This window comes from Natator depressus, chromosome 5 (genome assembly GCF_965152275.1).
Source record: "Natator depressus isolate rNatDep1 chromosome 5, rNatDep2.hap1, whole genome shotgun sequence".
NCBI classification, from domain to species: Eukaryota; Metazoa; Chordata; order Testudines; family Cheloniidae; genus Natator; species Natator depressus.
This window is the reverse complement of record NC_134238.1, coordinates 123,015,596-123,032,110: the sequence shown is the minus strand read 5'-3', so window position 1 is coordinate 123,032,110 and position 16,515 is coordinate 123,015,596. Positions and strand designations below refer to the sequence as shown.

General features: G+C 50.0%; 1 protein-coding gene across 1 annotated transcript in view; it reads right to left on the bottom strand.

Moving 5' to 3' along the window:
- FRMPD1 (FERM and PDZ domain containing 1) overlaps positions 1–16,515 on the bottom strand; it is a 66,252-nt gene that overhangs the window by 25,963 nt on the left and 23,774 nt on the right. Inside the window, exons 2-4 of the mRNA XM_074953557.1 lie at positions 8,378–8,482; positions 2,349–2,506; positions 126–228 (exon numbers count right to left, since the gene is read on the bottom strand). Coding sequence (XP_074809658.1) covers positions 126–228; positions 2,349–2,506; positions 8,378–8,478 — 362 coding nt within the window. The 5' untranslated portion in view covers positions 8,479–8,482. The remainder of the gene's footprint in view (positions 1–125; positions 229–2,348; positions 2,507–8,377; positions 8,483–16,515) is intronic.

The window sequence follows — 16,515 nt, the reverse complement described above, 5'->3', positions numbered from 1 at the left end:
AAAAGCCAGGATTGCAACTGCAATTGCCAGGCAGCCCCGGGATTGGAATTCTAGAACTTTGCTCTTAAATCTTCATCCGCCCTTTTGGTTTCCAGGAGTGGCCAGTACCATCCACACGATCCTACCTCAACAGGTCAGCTGCCTGCTCAATAGAAATGTCCTCCACAGCTTTGTTGTTTATCGTGAGGATATGATCGCCGGGCAGCAGCTTCCCGTTGGCTGTGCTTCCTAGCAGAGATCAGCAGCAGGTCAGCTACTTGCTCAATACAGCTTCCCTATCGCTTGTGCAGATCACAAACGTAGGCACTGCTACTCAGTGAAGCATCTATATTTGGTTTTCCAGCCCCAGATGGTGAGAACAAACACTCTCTCTATCCCTCCCACAGCTGAAGACTTATGCTCCTGACTGGGTTGAGTGGTGACTCAAAACTGAGTCACCACTCAACCCAGTCAGTAGCCCCAACTACAGTTAACAGCCAGAGTTAATAACCCTAGTAAACAATTCACAATGGTCCCTTCTGGTCTCAGAGTCTATGACTGGCCGCTGAAATCAAAGGGCAGAATCCAAAGCCCACTAAGGTCAGCAGCACAGCTCCCAGTGACTTCTGGGGGCTTTGGCTCAGGCCCAGAACGTGTGTGTGCATTGTACAGGAACCAGGGGAGGGGAGCTAACGTGGGTTGGGGCTGTTGGCAGGGAAGGGTGGGTGGGGCAGGAGAGAGGTCACCCAAGGAAATGGGTGGCAAAGAAGGGATTGGAGGTGTGGCATGGATTTGTGAGGGCAAGGCAGGGAGGCAGAGATGGGGCACAGGCAGAGGAGGGGAATGCAGATGGAGGGGGGAGGAGATGAGGCAGGGGTAAGTGTCATGGAGCGGCACAGCCTGGGGCATGATCAGTGAGGTGGAAAGGAACGAATGCTATTAGAACAAACCCAGCCTGGTGCCACTGGTGCCAAACCCAGCGCAGCTCTGCACCCAGGGCGGTTGGACACCAGGCTCCATAAAGCTGGGACTATGTCCCTGTGTGGCTTCCTCTGGCTTCAGGGGGGATGCTAAGGGTAGGGGCTCACTCACCCTTCCCAGCCTTGGCTGCTCCTGGCCGAGGCCTCTGGAGAAGGGGGACTCAAGGTGACAGTGACTCCAACACCCGACTTTGCTCAGTTGGACAAGCTACCCAGCCCCTGACAAAGGCTGATCCAGTACCCATGGGTCCTTCCAGCCCTGGGAGACCGTGCCTAGGATGAATGCCAGCAGGAGAAGGAGCAGGGCTGGGCTGGGGAAAACGGCGGAGGGAAGCGTTAGTGAAAAGCGGTGTTGCCGCGACAAGGCCCTTCCCCATGAACACCGGACCAGAGCAGGAAGGGTGGGAGAGGTGAAAGAAAGGACATTCCACTGATTCACCCTCAAAGCAAACCCAGCAGGACCCAGTCTGTTTAGTTTTAAGAGGTATTTCTTACGATTGTACATGATTCACAGTTAAACTTAGGAGAACTCCAAGCTTGCTAAAGTCTGCAGTGCACCAAATAACCTTAACTCTGCCCTCTGATGACACCACACAAGGGCCACAGAATTACGACTACAGCGTTTGTGTGTTTGTGGGCCCATATTAGATGAAACAGTTTTAAAGACACTGTTTGTTTCCCCCTCAGGATGGCCCTCCAGGGCAAAATTAAAGCTATGTGGGTGCCGCAACTGTGTACTTCCATCCCTTAACAAGCACAGATTTCTTTTAAGTTTCGCTTTAACTCTGAATTCATTATGCCTGTGGTTTAGGATAATTATAGTACCCTGTCAATGAATCTGCTTCAAAGTACTGATGGTTTAAGGTGAGAAATTGCTAATTCAGCCAGTCCAAGCAGCGGATTAGCAGAACATGCTCCTGAGTCGCTGGTTTGAAGGGGGGAGAGGCCTCTCTTCACAGCAGCAGACCATTCCGCACTAAGCTCTGCCAAGGGGCAGAGGGTTTGGTGTGCGGGTGCTGGGTAGCGTTAGTGGCGTCTCAGAGACGGGTCAGACTGGATAATCTAGTTGTCCCTCCTGCCCTTAAACTCTCCGACTCTAGGAAGCATGGGGCTACACATTCCGGAGCTCTCCTGGGAACACCGCTTCTACCGCCATTATAAAGAGAGAAAGGCTCGAGCCAAAGCCCGCTAAGTCCTGGAAAAATTCAGATCCAGATCCAAGCTTCTCATCTCAGGCCGGTTCCTTGCTAGAAATGGACATAACCCGATCAGCCTTACTTGGGGGTGCGTCAGCGTGGAATCCTGCCAGCTGTTCACGGCCCCCAGGCAGCTTCCCCCAGGCACTTATGCAGGGGGGCTAGGAGGGGAAGGGGAGAGGACGATTCCTACCTGCAGCAACTGATGTGATAGCAAGAGGCGGGTTTGGTGAAATCTCAAAGCCATAGTGACCGAGAAGCAAATCCTTGTGTACGGTGACTGTGAGCTTCACCCGCGTTACTGGCTGATTTAGGCCATCAGATGGGACGTCCACTACTGAAGATCTGCCCCTGAGCATTTGGATAGGGGGGAAGAAAAGGCTGAGGATTAGCAGACATTGATGCAGGACATGGAACCCTGTCCATGCGGCTACCGCCGCTTTTTTAAAGGGCGGTGGGACTTTTACAAATATTGAACCGGTACAAGACGAATTGAAAATAGAAGTCTGCGTTGCCCTGTCCACACATCATCAACCCAGACTGAGAATAATGGCCCCCCACCAAAGCAGAAGCAGCCCTGTCTCAGACTGGCTCACACCTCTCCTCCAAGGAAAGCCCAAGAAAACAGACTTGCCCGGTAGCCCATCCTACCCCTTGCTAGATCCATCTCCCTGTCAGATCAGGCCTTGTGGCTGATCACACAGCAGTGTCCTACAGAGAGAGGGGAGGCAACCATGTCTCAAACCGCGTAGGGCTATACAGGACAAAGACAACATCTGAAACTCCACCACCCCGAATCCAGCTGGAGCCCGTGCAGACTACTGAGTGCTGGTGTGACATGCTCTCGCCACAAAGCATCGCTTACACTAAGTGGATTCACATTCCGAAGATGTGTTAGGCCAGGTCAACACTACAAACTTCTCCAGCATACCTGCGTCTGGTGTGATGCCTGCCCGACAGAGCTATGCTGGCAGGAGCCCCAGGGTACACACCGTTATAAAGAGAGTCCTCCTGCTGGTACAGCTTATTTTGTTCAGGGAACTGGTATAAACTAGACTGGCAAAAGAACATCTTTGCTGGCATAAGCTGCTTCTCCGCTAGGGAGTACAGCTCCACTGGCAAACTCTCTCTTGTGTAGACAAAGCCCCAACCTTAAAAAGGCTTGGAGGGGTGCCCCATGCAGGATGCACCACCAAAGCCTGGTCTGTGGGTGACCAAGGTGTGCATACAGGTAGCAAAGTCCACGTCCAAACCCAAAGGGTGCATACTCCTCACCAAGGAGAGACGGAAACAACAATGCAGCCTTGGCCACAGCCTCCACCCAAGCACCCGGGAGTAAGTAGGGACCTAGCACAGAGTTAAGGGCAAAGCTGAGTCACATGCCACAGGTGCTCTGACCTCTCCTGGGGTAGCTTTGCCCACTTTGCCAGTGTTGCTGGTCTGATCTGGGACGAGCCCTGGCCAGCCGGCCAGCCCCCAGCTCCGTCACTGGCGAGGGTGTTTCTACACGCTAGCTGGCTCTGATGAGATGGAGACAGTGAACGGGCTGACATCAGCATCCCAATCGAACCACAGCTCCTATCGCCTCGCCAGCCTTCCTAGCACTCACAGGCACATGCAGAACATGGAGTTGAGGAGTGAGCCCTCAAGACAAACCAACGACCTTCTGGGACCTCTTGCAAAATTGGAATGGGGCTATTCAAGACTGACTCCTCCTAGCCCTGCTGGCGCTGCACATGTGCTAGTGAAGCTTCATGCCTGGAAGGCATTGATGGATCTCAGACAGTCTGTCGGGAAAGCTGCTCTTCATCCATTGCCAGGAGATCAGAGGTGTGACACTACACCCCATATTCATCATAGTGGTACGATTATGACATAATTATGATGCATTTTGTACAAGATGTGTCATGTGAGGTGTCACTGGAAAAGTTATGATTTGCTGAATATGATTATCCTATTTGTATGCATCTATCATTTTGGTATCTGAAGTTATGAATATTGTCTATGTATCTGTATTTCAAATGTGCCTACTCTAGGTAACACCCAAAACTAGCCTATCCAGTACAACAATGAAGAAGCTGAACAGTGCTGATGGCCCATCAGTAGGGTCCTATCAAATTCACAGCTATGAAAAACACGTCACAGACCATGAAATCTGGTCTTCTACTGTGAAATCCGGTCTTGTGTCTGCTTTTACCCTACGCTATACAGATTTAATGGAGGAGACCAGTATTTTTCTAACTGGGGGGCCTGACCCAAAAGGGAGTTGCAGGGGGGTCACCAGGTTATTCTAGGGGGGTCATGGTATTGACACCCTTACTTCTGTGCTGCCTTCAGAGCTGGAGTGGGTGGCTGGAGAGTGGTGGCTGTTGGCCGGGTGCCCAGCTCTGAAGGCAGTGCCCTGCAAGCAGCAGCGCAGAAGCAAGGGTGGAAATACCATACCATACCACCCTTACTTCTGCGCTGTGGCCTTCAGACCTGGGCAGCCGGACAACGGTGACTTGAGGGCCCAGCTCTGCAGACAGCAGTGCAGAAATAAGGGTAGCCATAACTGCATCCCCCCTACAATAACCTCGTGCCCCCCCTCCCCCCCGTTGGGTCAGGACCCCTACAATTACAACACTTTGAAATTTCAGATTTAAATATCTGAAATCATGAAATTTACGATTTTTAAAATCCTATGGCTGTGAAATTGACCCAAATGGACCATGAATTTGGTAGGGCCCTACCTATCAGCAAAGACAATGGACCATGGAACAGCTTTGTCTTCCTGTGAATGTTTCAGCCAGCCTATGGGTAATGACTGCTACGACTTAGCAAGGCATGCAAGGGCATGTGACCAGACCACATGACACTGAACTCCATTTTGATACCTGTATTTTTCCACAAACTGGACTGGGAACTGAGCTTGGAACAAAGGGGTCCCGCCCTATGGAAAAGCTATATAAGGTGGGGAGTGACATCATCTCTTGGCCTCACTCCCCACACAAGACGACTCCTGGAAACACTTGAGGAACAAAGACTGAATTGGGGGAAGTGCTGGTCCCAGGCTAAAGGGATTTCTAGCCTGTGTATGGAAACTTGGTGAGCTGCTTGTATCATCAGTTAGGGTGAGAAATTACTAATTCAAACGCTATCTAGCATGTTAGTCTTAGTTTGCGTTTTTGTTTATTTGCGAGGTAATCTGCTTTGATCTGTTTTCTATCACTTAAAATCTATCTTTCTGTAGTTAATAAACTTGTTTTATGTTTTATATTAACCAGTGTGTTTTGAGTGAAGTGTCTGGGAAAATCTCAGCTCTGAAAACAAAAGGCTGTTGCAGATCTTCCCCACATCAAGGGAAAAGTGAACTATATTAATGAGTTTGCATTGTACAAATCCCTGTGCAGTGCAAGACGGTATAATACTGGGTTTATACTTCAGCAAGGCTGCAAGGCTGGGGAGCTGGGAAATTGGTTGTTGTCTTCTGTCTGTCCTTGAGTGGCTTAGGTAAAGTACTCAGGTAGCTCAGTTGAGTGTGTGGTGCCACCTGCTGTCCTGCTGGGTGATAACAGGGCCTGGAGAGGCTGGCTGAATCACCGGCAGAGCAGTGTGAGAGAGACCAACCCAGCTGTATGGTTAGGGAGCAAATCAGTTCTCACGGCTCCCAGACTGCACCCCGGGGATGACAACGCATCACAAGAGGTATGTCCTAAAGAGGTTTGCTATGCACATGGGAGCGCATACTTTGTCTGGAGGGTGGCAGCGACCAATACAGATGGAAGGGAAAGCTTGTGAGGAACCTTCTCAGTCATCTATGTCCAGGAGCTGCATCTCAGTCACTCCCTTTTCCTGGTTCTCCTCCTCCTCCCCAGCAGGAGAATCCCATCCGGGGAGCAAGGGCCTCCTGGCGAGCAGAGGCCCTAGCTCGGCCCTGCCCGGCCAGCCAAAGAAAGCTCTGGCGAATGGGAGCCATTTCAGACCAGTGCCTCTAGCCACTCACATCCTGCTCCACGCCAGGGGCAGAAGGAACCAGACATGCTAAGGGGGGCCTCAGCTCTGCCCCAGCTCCAGACCCTCATACCCTGGAACTTGGAGGACGAAGAGTCCGGCCCGCTCAGCTGTAGCTGTTTGCTCTGTGGTTGGCTCAGCACTAGGCCAGTGAGTGAAAGAGTCCCCATCCCCAGAGCGGACACAGAACATCCCCTCCATCCACCCAGTGGTGGGGAAAGGGAGGCGGCAATAAGGGGACCCACACTCAAGAGGGACTTGGGGGCAGATGAGGGAATGAGATTAACAAAGGGGCACTAGGTTCAGGCCACCTGCTGAACAGCTGTTGGATGGAAACTACTCGTGGCCACTCGTGACGTGGATCAGACTGGAAACAGTGACCTAGAAGACAGACACTCGAGGTCCCAGCCCCAGGCCCTGCAGCCGTCCTGTTCTGCCTCCTGAACACAGGCTGAAGAGGGGGCCTTAGCCAAAATGGTGTGGAAGGTTAGCTTCAGTTAAATACTCTACTACATTCCCTAATGCATCCCCACGCAGGCATAACTGTGGCAGGGATACATGCTGGGGAGAGCTTCCAGAAGTCATTCTGCGCAGTGTGAATGGACAGCCCATGCAGTGCTGCGTCCCAGCACAGCTGAGAGATCCAGAATACGCCATCTTCTCACCTGCATGCTCCACCTGACAACCTCGTTCTCTACCGAACGGGTAGAGTTTTGCTGATGGCTCCTTTCGAGTGTTGTGGGAGTAGCGGAGAGAGTGAAACCCAGAGAGCTAGAGCAGATTTTCCAGACAGGAAGGACACACTGTCTTTTCAAATAATACTTAATGGACAAGCTATAATAGTGTTAAGTGACATCACATGGTTTACTGGTCCATTGCTGCACATTCCATGAGGCTTGGGAATATGCAGACAGAACAAATTCTGTTATGTTTTAATGCTGTATTAGTACGGTAAGTGGGAAATTTTAAGATAAGATTCCTCCCCTCAGGTTTAGGGCATTTAAAACTAGACAGGCCAAAGAGCTGGAAAAATGAACTGCAAGGAGCAGTTCTGCATTGCTAAGGGATTGAGAGATTTCTTCTTATCTTGATGGTAAAGTTTTTGGGATTCAGTCCGATAGGGTATACCCCACATCAGAATGACCTCTTATGTCTAATGCTGGGTATGTTACACATTATGGCATGACTAATCTAGAAAACAACAACTTCCTTTAAAGGCAGAATACATCCGTCGTTATTGGAATTTTATAGCACTCAACATATGTGCCAGGCGCTTTACAGACAGACAGAGAAGGAGAGACAGGGCCCCAGACCCAAAGAGCTGGGCACATTTTTCTGCTGGAAACTTTTTTTGGAGAAAAATACGGATCGACACAGAAATGTTTTGCGAACGTGTGTCTGTTTCACCAATGTTTGTGTCAAATCCTCTCTGCCCCCCAAATTCTGAAAAATCAAAACAGTTTGGTTTGAAATAACTTGGTTTTCAAATTTCCATCAATTTTATTAAAAACATTTGAAAATGCTCAAACTTTGAAATGAAGCATTTTGTTTCAGAGCAAATCAAACATTTAGTTTGACCCCTAAATTCCTTTGTTTTTCAACTTTTTGAGTCACCGAAAATCCCTGAGCAACATTTTCATTTTCAGTTTGACGCAAAACAATTCTCCCTCCCCCAATTTTTCAGTGAACCAAAAAATTCCATTATTGGCCCATCACTATTAATAATCTCATGTTAGATATGACACATCATGTTAGCAGCTAGGGAACGTATAAGAAAGCTCAGGTGAGATCAAAGACGCTATAGGTCAGGCTGCTCACTGCATACAATGCTACTCCAGTAAGAGTGCCATAATCGGACCCTAAAATAGACACAGAAATGGCACATGGCAAAGAGAAATAGAAACCAGTTGATACAGGGCCAAACCTGGCCACCCTCATTCCAGGCTGGGTAGCTCATTATTCCACACATAATCCTACTGATTACAGTGAGATGGATTGCGTAGCAAGGCGCTGCCCACCATGTAAATGTAGCAGCATCTGGCCCACAGTAAATAGCTTTGGGCTGCTTAAAAATGTAATGCATGTTACGTTCTAGAACATATGGAATTCATGTTCCCTGAAACGAACAAAGGGAGGAGTCAGACCCGAGATCTAAGACCTTCCCTAGCTTGCTGGAAACCAGTTTGTTCAGCACCCAACTAGTAAAGATCCTGTTCATGAAAATGTATTTACCTGGATATGCTATCCCGAGATCGACGGAGCCATCTTGCTACCATTTGTTCTATTCGACAGGCTTTGCGTGCTTGGAATAAGTTAGTCTCCAGATCTTCCATTTACCTGAAGAAGACAGAGGTTATTACAAACTTAGGGACATGGGAATCATCAGACTGGATCAGACCAGCAGTCCAGTGCCTGTCTCAGACAGAAGCCAGTACCAGATGCAAGTGGCAACAAACCTGAAGTAGACAGTTAGGGGATTACCTGCCCATATAGGGAGGTGTATTCCTAGACCCAGGCTGCTAGGGGAGCCCTGAAGCACAAGTGTCGACATCCCTTCTAAAATGTAGGGAAGTTTCTTGTCAAGGCATTTCCACTGAATGGGCCAGAACCTGGGAACAGTTGCACAGGACCTGGGGTGGGGTGTTCCAGCCAGCAGCATGAGAATCAGGGGCACGGGCTGCATGTTTGGCCATATTCGGCACTGACCAAGTCACCCTGTGCACAGTGTGTGCTACTAGCAGGAACAATTTGCACAAGGGTCTGTCTGAATGCAGGAAGCTTAGCCTAGCGCATCTCATGTGCACCCATTCTTGAGTCACGTATTCTGGGAGGCAGGTTTGGCCTGAGGCAGTTGCTAACTCCCATGGTTTTAATCACAAATCTCATATCCCCTGGATTCGTGTGAATACATGAGACTCTCAACTTTTATTTTGTTTTAAATTAAGTTTCTAGCCCTCGTTGCAGAGAAAAACTAGAAAACACAAAGCCCCAGTGCCTCCAATACCAGAAGGTAACAATAAAAAGGACCCAGCCTTCATTATTTTTTTAAAGCTCATGATTTTGGGAGATCCCAACTCACTTTCCAAATGCTTGGGGTTGATAATACCGCTCATTTATTTTTAAACAGAGGTATTATGCAGTCTATGCTCAAAATGTGACCGACTTTATAATGTAGGGACACGTGGAAAGAGATCAATCACTCTGTATAAACCCACAAATTGGTGCCGTAGACCAGGGGTTTTCAACCCTTTTTTCATTTGCAGATCCCTAAAAAATTTCAAATGGAGGTGTGGACCCCTTGGGAAATCTTAAGCATAGTCTATGGACCCCTGGGGGTCCATTGGCCACAGGTTGAAAACTGCCAGATAAAACATACAGTGTTACCAACAGAAAGAGTTAATACATCTAGAACTTCCTACCATTCTATCCCCTGCACCTTGTGTGAATGTTATTAGTACAGTTATCGGATGCCACCTGCAGCTCTAGTGCCTCGTTACAGAAACTGATTCTGGCTAGTCACTGCTGATTCCAGAGAAGATTTAGACAATCATGATGTGCAAAAGAGCATCCTTATTTCAGAGCACTGAAGCAGCTCTATGGCCTAGTTCTGGAAGAGCGCTCCCCCATCTCTGTAGCAATGACTCCACATTATTACAATTTGCGGTACCTGCAAATCCACATTCTAAATGTTAAGTTCAGCCAACGCTCCTGTGAGTTGCAGAAATATGTAGGTCCAACCTGACAACAGCTTTAACAGTGGATGTTCAAAGAAATCCTGATACATAGGCAGCAACACTGGGGAGGATGAGCCCACCTGGCCAAGGGGTGCAGGGGTACACCCTTCTGGTTATTCTTCATGGTTGGCTGGGCTTTTGCCTTTGACCACCTGATTGTGCTGGTCATTACCCCCATCGACTTCAGCTAGTGCTAAGGAGAACGGAGTCATTCTTCAGGCTGGATGAGGAGGTTCCAGATATCTTGGGGAGAGGAATGTCCACTGCAGAGAGCAGCCCCATGCCCTGTCTGTGACAGAATTTTGTCTCATTTTAAATATGTATACTGGCTGGGTAGCCACAGAAATTCTATAGAGATTAACAGCTAAACAAGGAACTGGACTGGCAAGCTCATTCACACTGGGAGGAATGGTGTTAAAACTAGTGGCTGAAAACTAAATGCTATACTAGTAATTAATTGTACCAAGGTCTGCTAATTCTTGGACTACAGAACTGCGTTTGGTTAGATTAATCTCTCTTAAAGACTAAAGTAGAACCTCATTGTAGTGAAGGGGCATGGCCTCCCTTTGAGAGTCACAGGGAGGGACCACCGCCCGCCCCCTGGTGGGCGGAACCAGGAAGGCCACACCCACCCTGCCAGAAGCAGAGGGGTGGGACAGGAATAGGAAGTACAAAAGGCAGGCCTGGCAGCTCAGTTGTGCTGGAGCTGCCGAGGGAGACAGACAGTTCTCCACTGCTGCCGGAGTGGGACGCCGAGGAGGACCTCTGAGGACTTGCCTGAGCTTCCAGAGAGTCCCACCATTCCAGACACCGAGGAGCTGCTGGGACTACCATTGGTGGTGTGCCCCGGGGAGATGGAGGATGACCCCTGGATCCAGGTACCTCCCGAGGGGAGGGGAGGAAGTGGCCCAGGGACAGCTGACTGTAGTCTGGCCGCGTTGCGGCTGGATCCCTGCTGACCCAGGGGCAGAATGCTCTGCCACCAATAGGGCTCTGGGCTGGCACTTGGAGGAGCAGCGTGGGCCCAGGTCCCCCTACCACTCCATCCCCGGGGTGGCAGCCTCCCCCACCTTAGGTCAGGAGGCCTGTGTTAATCTATTGTCCACCAGAGCTAGGACACTAGATCCTGTACAGCGCTGCCCTGCCTGAGGGCTGCAGCTTGGTGCCCCGCCATGCCTAGGGTCTAGGATCTGGGCCCTAGACTATTCACTGCTCTGCCCCGCTTGAAGGCCAGAGCCCCCTAGCCTATTGGATGCTCTGCCTTGCCTGAGGGCCTGAGCTCCTAGACTATTTACTGCCCTCCCTGCTTGAGGGCCAGAGACCTCTAGACTGTTTGGGGCTCTATCCTGCCTGAGGGCTTGTGCCCCAGAGACTGCTTATTGCCCAACCCAGCTCAGAGGGCCTGGGCGCCAAAGATAGCTAATCCCCACCCCTTTTTCCAGACTGCCTTTTGTGGAACAAGACAGCGAGGGGGTGTGGCCTCCCTCCAAAACTGACAGGGAGGGACGGCCACGCACTCTTACTCTCCTCCAAAACATTCGAGTCAAATCACTGAACATTGGTATTCTGGGTGTAGAAGCTTTCGAACAAGAACGACTAACCTCTAAAGACAATGCTAACCCTCTAGATTTCATTACCCTGTGTCTCTGGGCAAACACTTCACATTAAGATCTTTTATGATCTTAATAGTCTATGGCAGTGTTGAAAAATGGCCATGAGGGCCCATGATACAACCTAGCCATGCAGCTGTATCATTTTACCATACAACTACCATAAATTGCATCAGCCAGACTGCATTAGCAATTTCAAGCAATAAAAGAATAATCCATACATGTATATTTTTGTTTGAAGAACTGGTGCCTTGAAGATTGATTTTGCTACGGTCCTAGAAAGGGTCAGGGGGACTGTGCTCCAATTCTTGCCAAATCAGTTCTCTGGAGTTTTCTTTTTGATGATGTAGAGATTTTGGTGTAGAAAAACAAGACTTCCAGAAAGCTGCCTGCACACAAATCATTCTTATTTGTCAGTTATTTAAGCAATATTTATATACATTATTATAATTCCTTCCAAGAGCTTCAGTCCCCATCTCTAGAGTAGGACTACATACCACAGATGCTTTTTCAGCTCCATTTACTGTAATTTCATTTATGTCCTTTGAAGGTTCTGATCAGATATGATTACATCAAAATGGCTACTTTCTTAACAGATCCATTCTCTTGTCTATTCAGAGTTACAGGGGCTGATTTTTACAGGCAGAAATAAGATTTTTTTTTTTAGTCCAGTTAGCCCTGCAGATCTAATTAGCTATGAGAGCAGGAGCTAGATGAATTCTGTAAATTAACTTTTATTAGCCAGAACTTCAGCTACAAAATCTGTCTAGTGATGAGACAGAAAGGGCTCAGCTTGACTTTCAGATCCCAAGTTGAACTTACAAGTCTACAGTTACCACAACGTCCATAGTCAGTTAATTTACAGGTAAAAATGCATTTTTTCGAAGAGAAATCCAGCATACCACTATGCCATGTTTAGAGTCACTTTTCACACACTAGAAGATCAGAAAAAGTTGTACGCTACCACTGAATCCACAAAAATAAAAGGGGACACCGCAAAAATATTTTAATCTAAAAAGCCGAAGACTGGTATTAAGCTATAGAAAGAAAACCAGAATATAGCTGTTGCATCCATCTGTTGTGTCTCATCTTATACTCAGATTGTAAGCCCTTGTGGGGTGGGGCCATCTTTTTGTTCTGTCTGTACAGCTCCTAGCGCAATAGGGTCCGGCTCTGTGACTGGGGCACCTAGGGGCTATGCAATACAAATAATAATAAATAATGTTTAGCATCACTCCAGCTACAGAAGAGATGTATGAAACTTCTGTGCTGGAACCATGCAAATTCAGCTGGTTTTAGACCCAAACATGAAATCCATGGAGGTTTAGTGAATCTGGGGCTGACCCAGGACCCCTCCCAACAGCACCCCTCCCCCGTACCAGACCAAAGCTCTCCCCACCACTTTTAGCTCAAGTTTTCTTCTGGGGGAGAGGGGCCAGGCCCAGTGATCTGCTTTGGCTTCTCTTCAGCCCTCAGGGAGCGGCTGTGTAATCTATTTCACTTCCTGCTCCATTTGGGGTGGACAGAAGGAAAGGCGTAGAATCCATTCCCCAGTAGATCCTTAGTGTAGGGTGACCATATTTCCCAAAGGGAAAATGGGACACTACATGGGCCTAGCCTGAGGGCTCCCCCCTGCCCAACACAGCGCTGGCTGAAGCCCTCCGCCCAAGCCCTGCCCCCGTTCCCCGCATGGGCTGGCCTGAGTTGCCCTCCCAAGCCCTGCTTGCCTCCCAGATGCAAGGCTGGAGTTGGCATCACTGCTCGCTCGAGCCCTGTCTGCCCTTCGCCTGAGCCGTGCCTCCCACCCTGCATGCGGCAGGCATCGCCGCTCACCCTCCTCTTTGACAAAATGGGCATTTGCCCCATTTGCTCTTTCCAACTTGATCAGTTGGCGAGAGCAAATGGGACAAACGCCCACTTTTGTCAGAAGAGGCTGCACGGCTGGGACAGGGGTTAAAAAAGGGACTGTCCCGGCCAAAACGGGATGTATGGTCACCCTACCTCAGTGAAGCCTCTAGGCCTGCCTGACTGTCTGATAAAATTCCAGATCCTGCAGTTCCTCCAGTCATGTTGTTGTTGCATCTGTCTCTGAAAGATGGCCAAGAATCCTCTAGAGGAACAGGGCATTCCTTATGCAGCCACCTTTATGATGCAGACACCTGGGAAACAAACTAGGATTGATGGGATGGACGCTTATGAACTTTCCAAAAGGAAAGAGGAGAAGTTTCAGCTCAAACAGGAACTTGAAAAGAAAACAAGGCTGCAGCGCTATGCCAGAGCAGATTAATGGATGCTTACAGTGCCCTGCAGGTGGGTATTTAAGAAAACCACACGCCTAGGGAGCAGTTCAAAACAAGGAAGCAGTGCTGTTGATTACGGCACATGGTGCGTCAGTTCCCTGCATACGGAGAGTTAATTCCCTTTCAACGTGAATACTTTATGCTTCCTGTCGGCCCACTCCCAGCCCGCAAACTTCCTGCACATGATACCTTGCGAGATAGACACGCTACTGCAAGAGCCACTTTCCCGGCATGTCGCTTTGACCACATTGCCCTTCTCTGTCCATCACATCCCACGCAAACTTCTTGCCTTCTTAGCCTGTCCCCGCCCGACAGATCATCTCTCACGCACTGCCGAGATGTCAACTCCTGCCGCTGCCCAGCCCACGACGTCTGGTCCATCACCTGCTTGTTACATGTCCCAACAAACACCTTTGCACTTTCTCTCATGCTGATCCTTACACTAGGGAGGATCTTCTGTGAGCCCCTCCAAAGCCACCTCATTGTCCCTTTCACACCTCTCCTTAAAACCCCCCTCTGCCACAATGCCTCACAACACTCAGGCTGCTGGCGTGCTGAGAACAGGCTGACCACTAGTGGCTCGATATTTCCTTATGCTGCCCCATCTGTCTGTATCCATCAGTGGTCTCTTGTCTTAGACGGTCAGCTCTTTGGGGCAGGGCCTGTCTGTGTTCTGTGTCTGTACAGCGCCTAGCACAATGGGGCCCTGATTTAGGGCGGAGTCTCCTGGGTGCTATTGCAAACAAACAAATAAGGATAATAATATGGTAAGTTCTGCAAATGCGTGTTTAGCTCTGACGGCCCCATTTCTAGCTTTCCTGGGACACACAGGTCCGAACCCATACTGTAACAGAAGCAGCAGAGAAAACAGCCTTTTTGAAACCTGTCTACTGATGCAATAGTTCAGCTAATGGGAACAAGGTTCTGTTCCTAAATTCCACTCCTGATGGATGCACAACTCATTTTACAGCAGTCAGAAAAGCTTGACCACGTGAACCCAACGGCAAATAAAAAAAAAAATCTTAAGAAATCTCATGCATTTTAAGATGGTGTTCAAAAATCACGAGTTGAGAGAGTGGCAGTATTGTAGGGATTCCTGCCTCTAGTCCAATAACATGGGGCTGCAGGATTCCCGCGTGCCCTCTCAGAGGAGGCTACTTGAGCAAATCCTAGGTTTCTCCTTCCTTAATTAGGAAAGTTACCTTACACCACCAAGAAACAGGGTGCAGAAGACCCTCCCCCAGATGGAGACAGCAGCCTGAGGTGTGGATTCTCATGGTGTCACGGACAGAGAACACGCAACACATGGCTCTGTGATGCTTACAAACCAAATTGCTGCCCGCATCCCAGCAGGCACATGGGCTAGCATGTGCCACAGAACTGCTCATACCACTGTGCTCTAAGGGGGACCCGACCTGGAAGAGTGAGCCCCACCCCACCACACCCCACTGCTCTGCAGCAGCCAGGGAGGTCTGGGGGGCGCGGAGAACTGACGAGAATGCTGCAGCCAGAGGGGATGGGGAGGGGTTTCACGTCCATCCTTGGCTAGTAGGTGACCAGGTTCGAAGGACGGAGCCCCCCCCAAGAGATGGGTAGGGAGGAGGTAGGGAGAATGGACTTCCTCCTGGTTGGAGCACCCAGCTGTCAGCTCAGATTCTGAAGGCTTGTATAATTCCATCCCTGACACTGAAAGAGACTTAACTGGGGGACAGTGGGAGACAGACAGATACCCAGGCCAGTAGGGCCCTCAGGGGAATTGTGAGGCAGGTCTAGCGGGGTGAAGGGATCAAAGCAGGCGGAGAGGAGGCTGGAGAGTATCCCTGTATGCCAGGCTCACCTCTGAGCTCTGCTCACTCCCCAGGCACAGGGGGCCATGTGCCCAGCCCAGACTAGTGGGGACAGCTCACTGTCTGCACCCCCGCTTTCCCTTGATTGCGCCAGTGCTAGCCCCTAGTGCAGATGTGGTTTGCATCAGTGCAGCACGATGTGCACTGGTGCAGCTTCTCCGGGCTGTTAACCAGGGTCAGACACATGGGTGACAGTCACGTTGATACTGGGGTTTGCACAGAGGCACCGATCTCGGTGGCTGAACTCCCAGTAACACCAGGCGTGGCCGCGATGGGCAGTTTGAGCTGGTCTCCCCTGCTTAAGGCTTGAAGTTGCAGGGTAGATAGGAAGGTAGGGCCAGATTGCCTCGATTGCCAGAACCTGGGAGTGGACGACAAGAGATGGATCGCACTCGATAACTGACTGTTCTGTTTCTTCCCCTTTAAGCATTTGGCACTGGCCACTGGCGGAAGACAAGACACTGGGCTAGATGGACCAGTATGGCCGTTCTTATGTTCTTATTGCATCCTGCCTCTCAAGGGGGTGCCCAAAAGGCGAGGAGAGACCCCAGCACAGGGGCCAGCCACACAGTGACTCACTAGGACTGGTCCTCGGCAGCACTGCTACCAACCGCAAAGGAGTCTGGGTCGTAGCCCCAATCCTCCTGCACGCCAGGCTGCAGAACGGGCTGGCTGCAGCGGGAGCGTAATAGGCACCTGGAGCCCTGTGCAGATACGCGAGCCCCGCCAGAATGCCACGGTCTAGCCGTGCCTGCAGGTATTCCCTCCCAGAGCGCACACACAGCTACGGCACACAATAGAGCGGGCTTTCTGCGCTGAAACGCTGCTGCGGGTGCCCAGGGAGCCCGAGAGCTCTTGGCCCTGCATTCTTCTTGGACT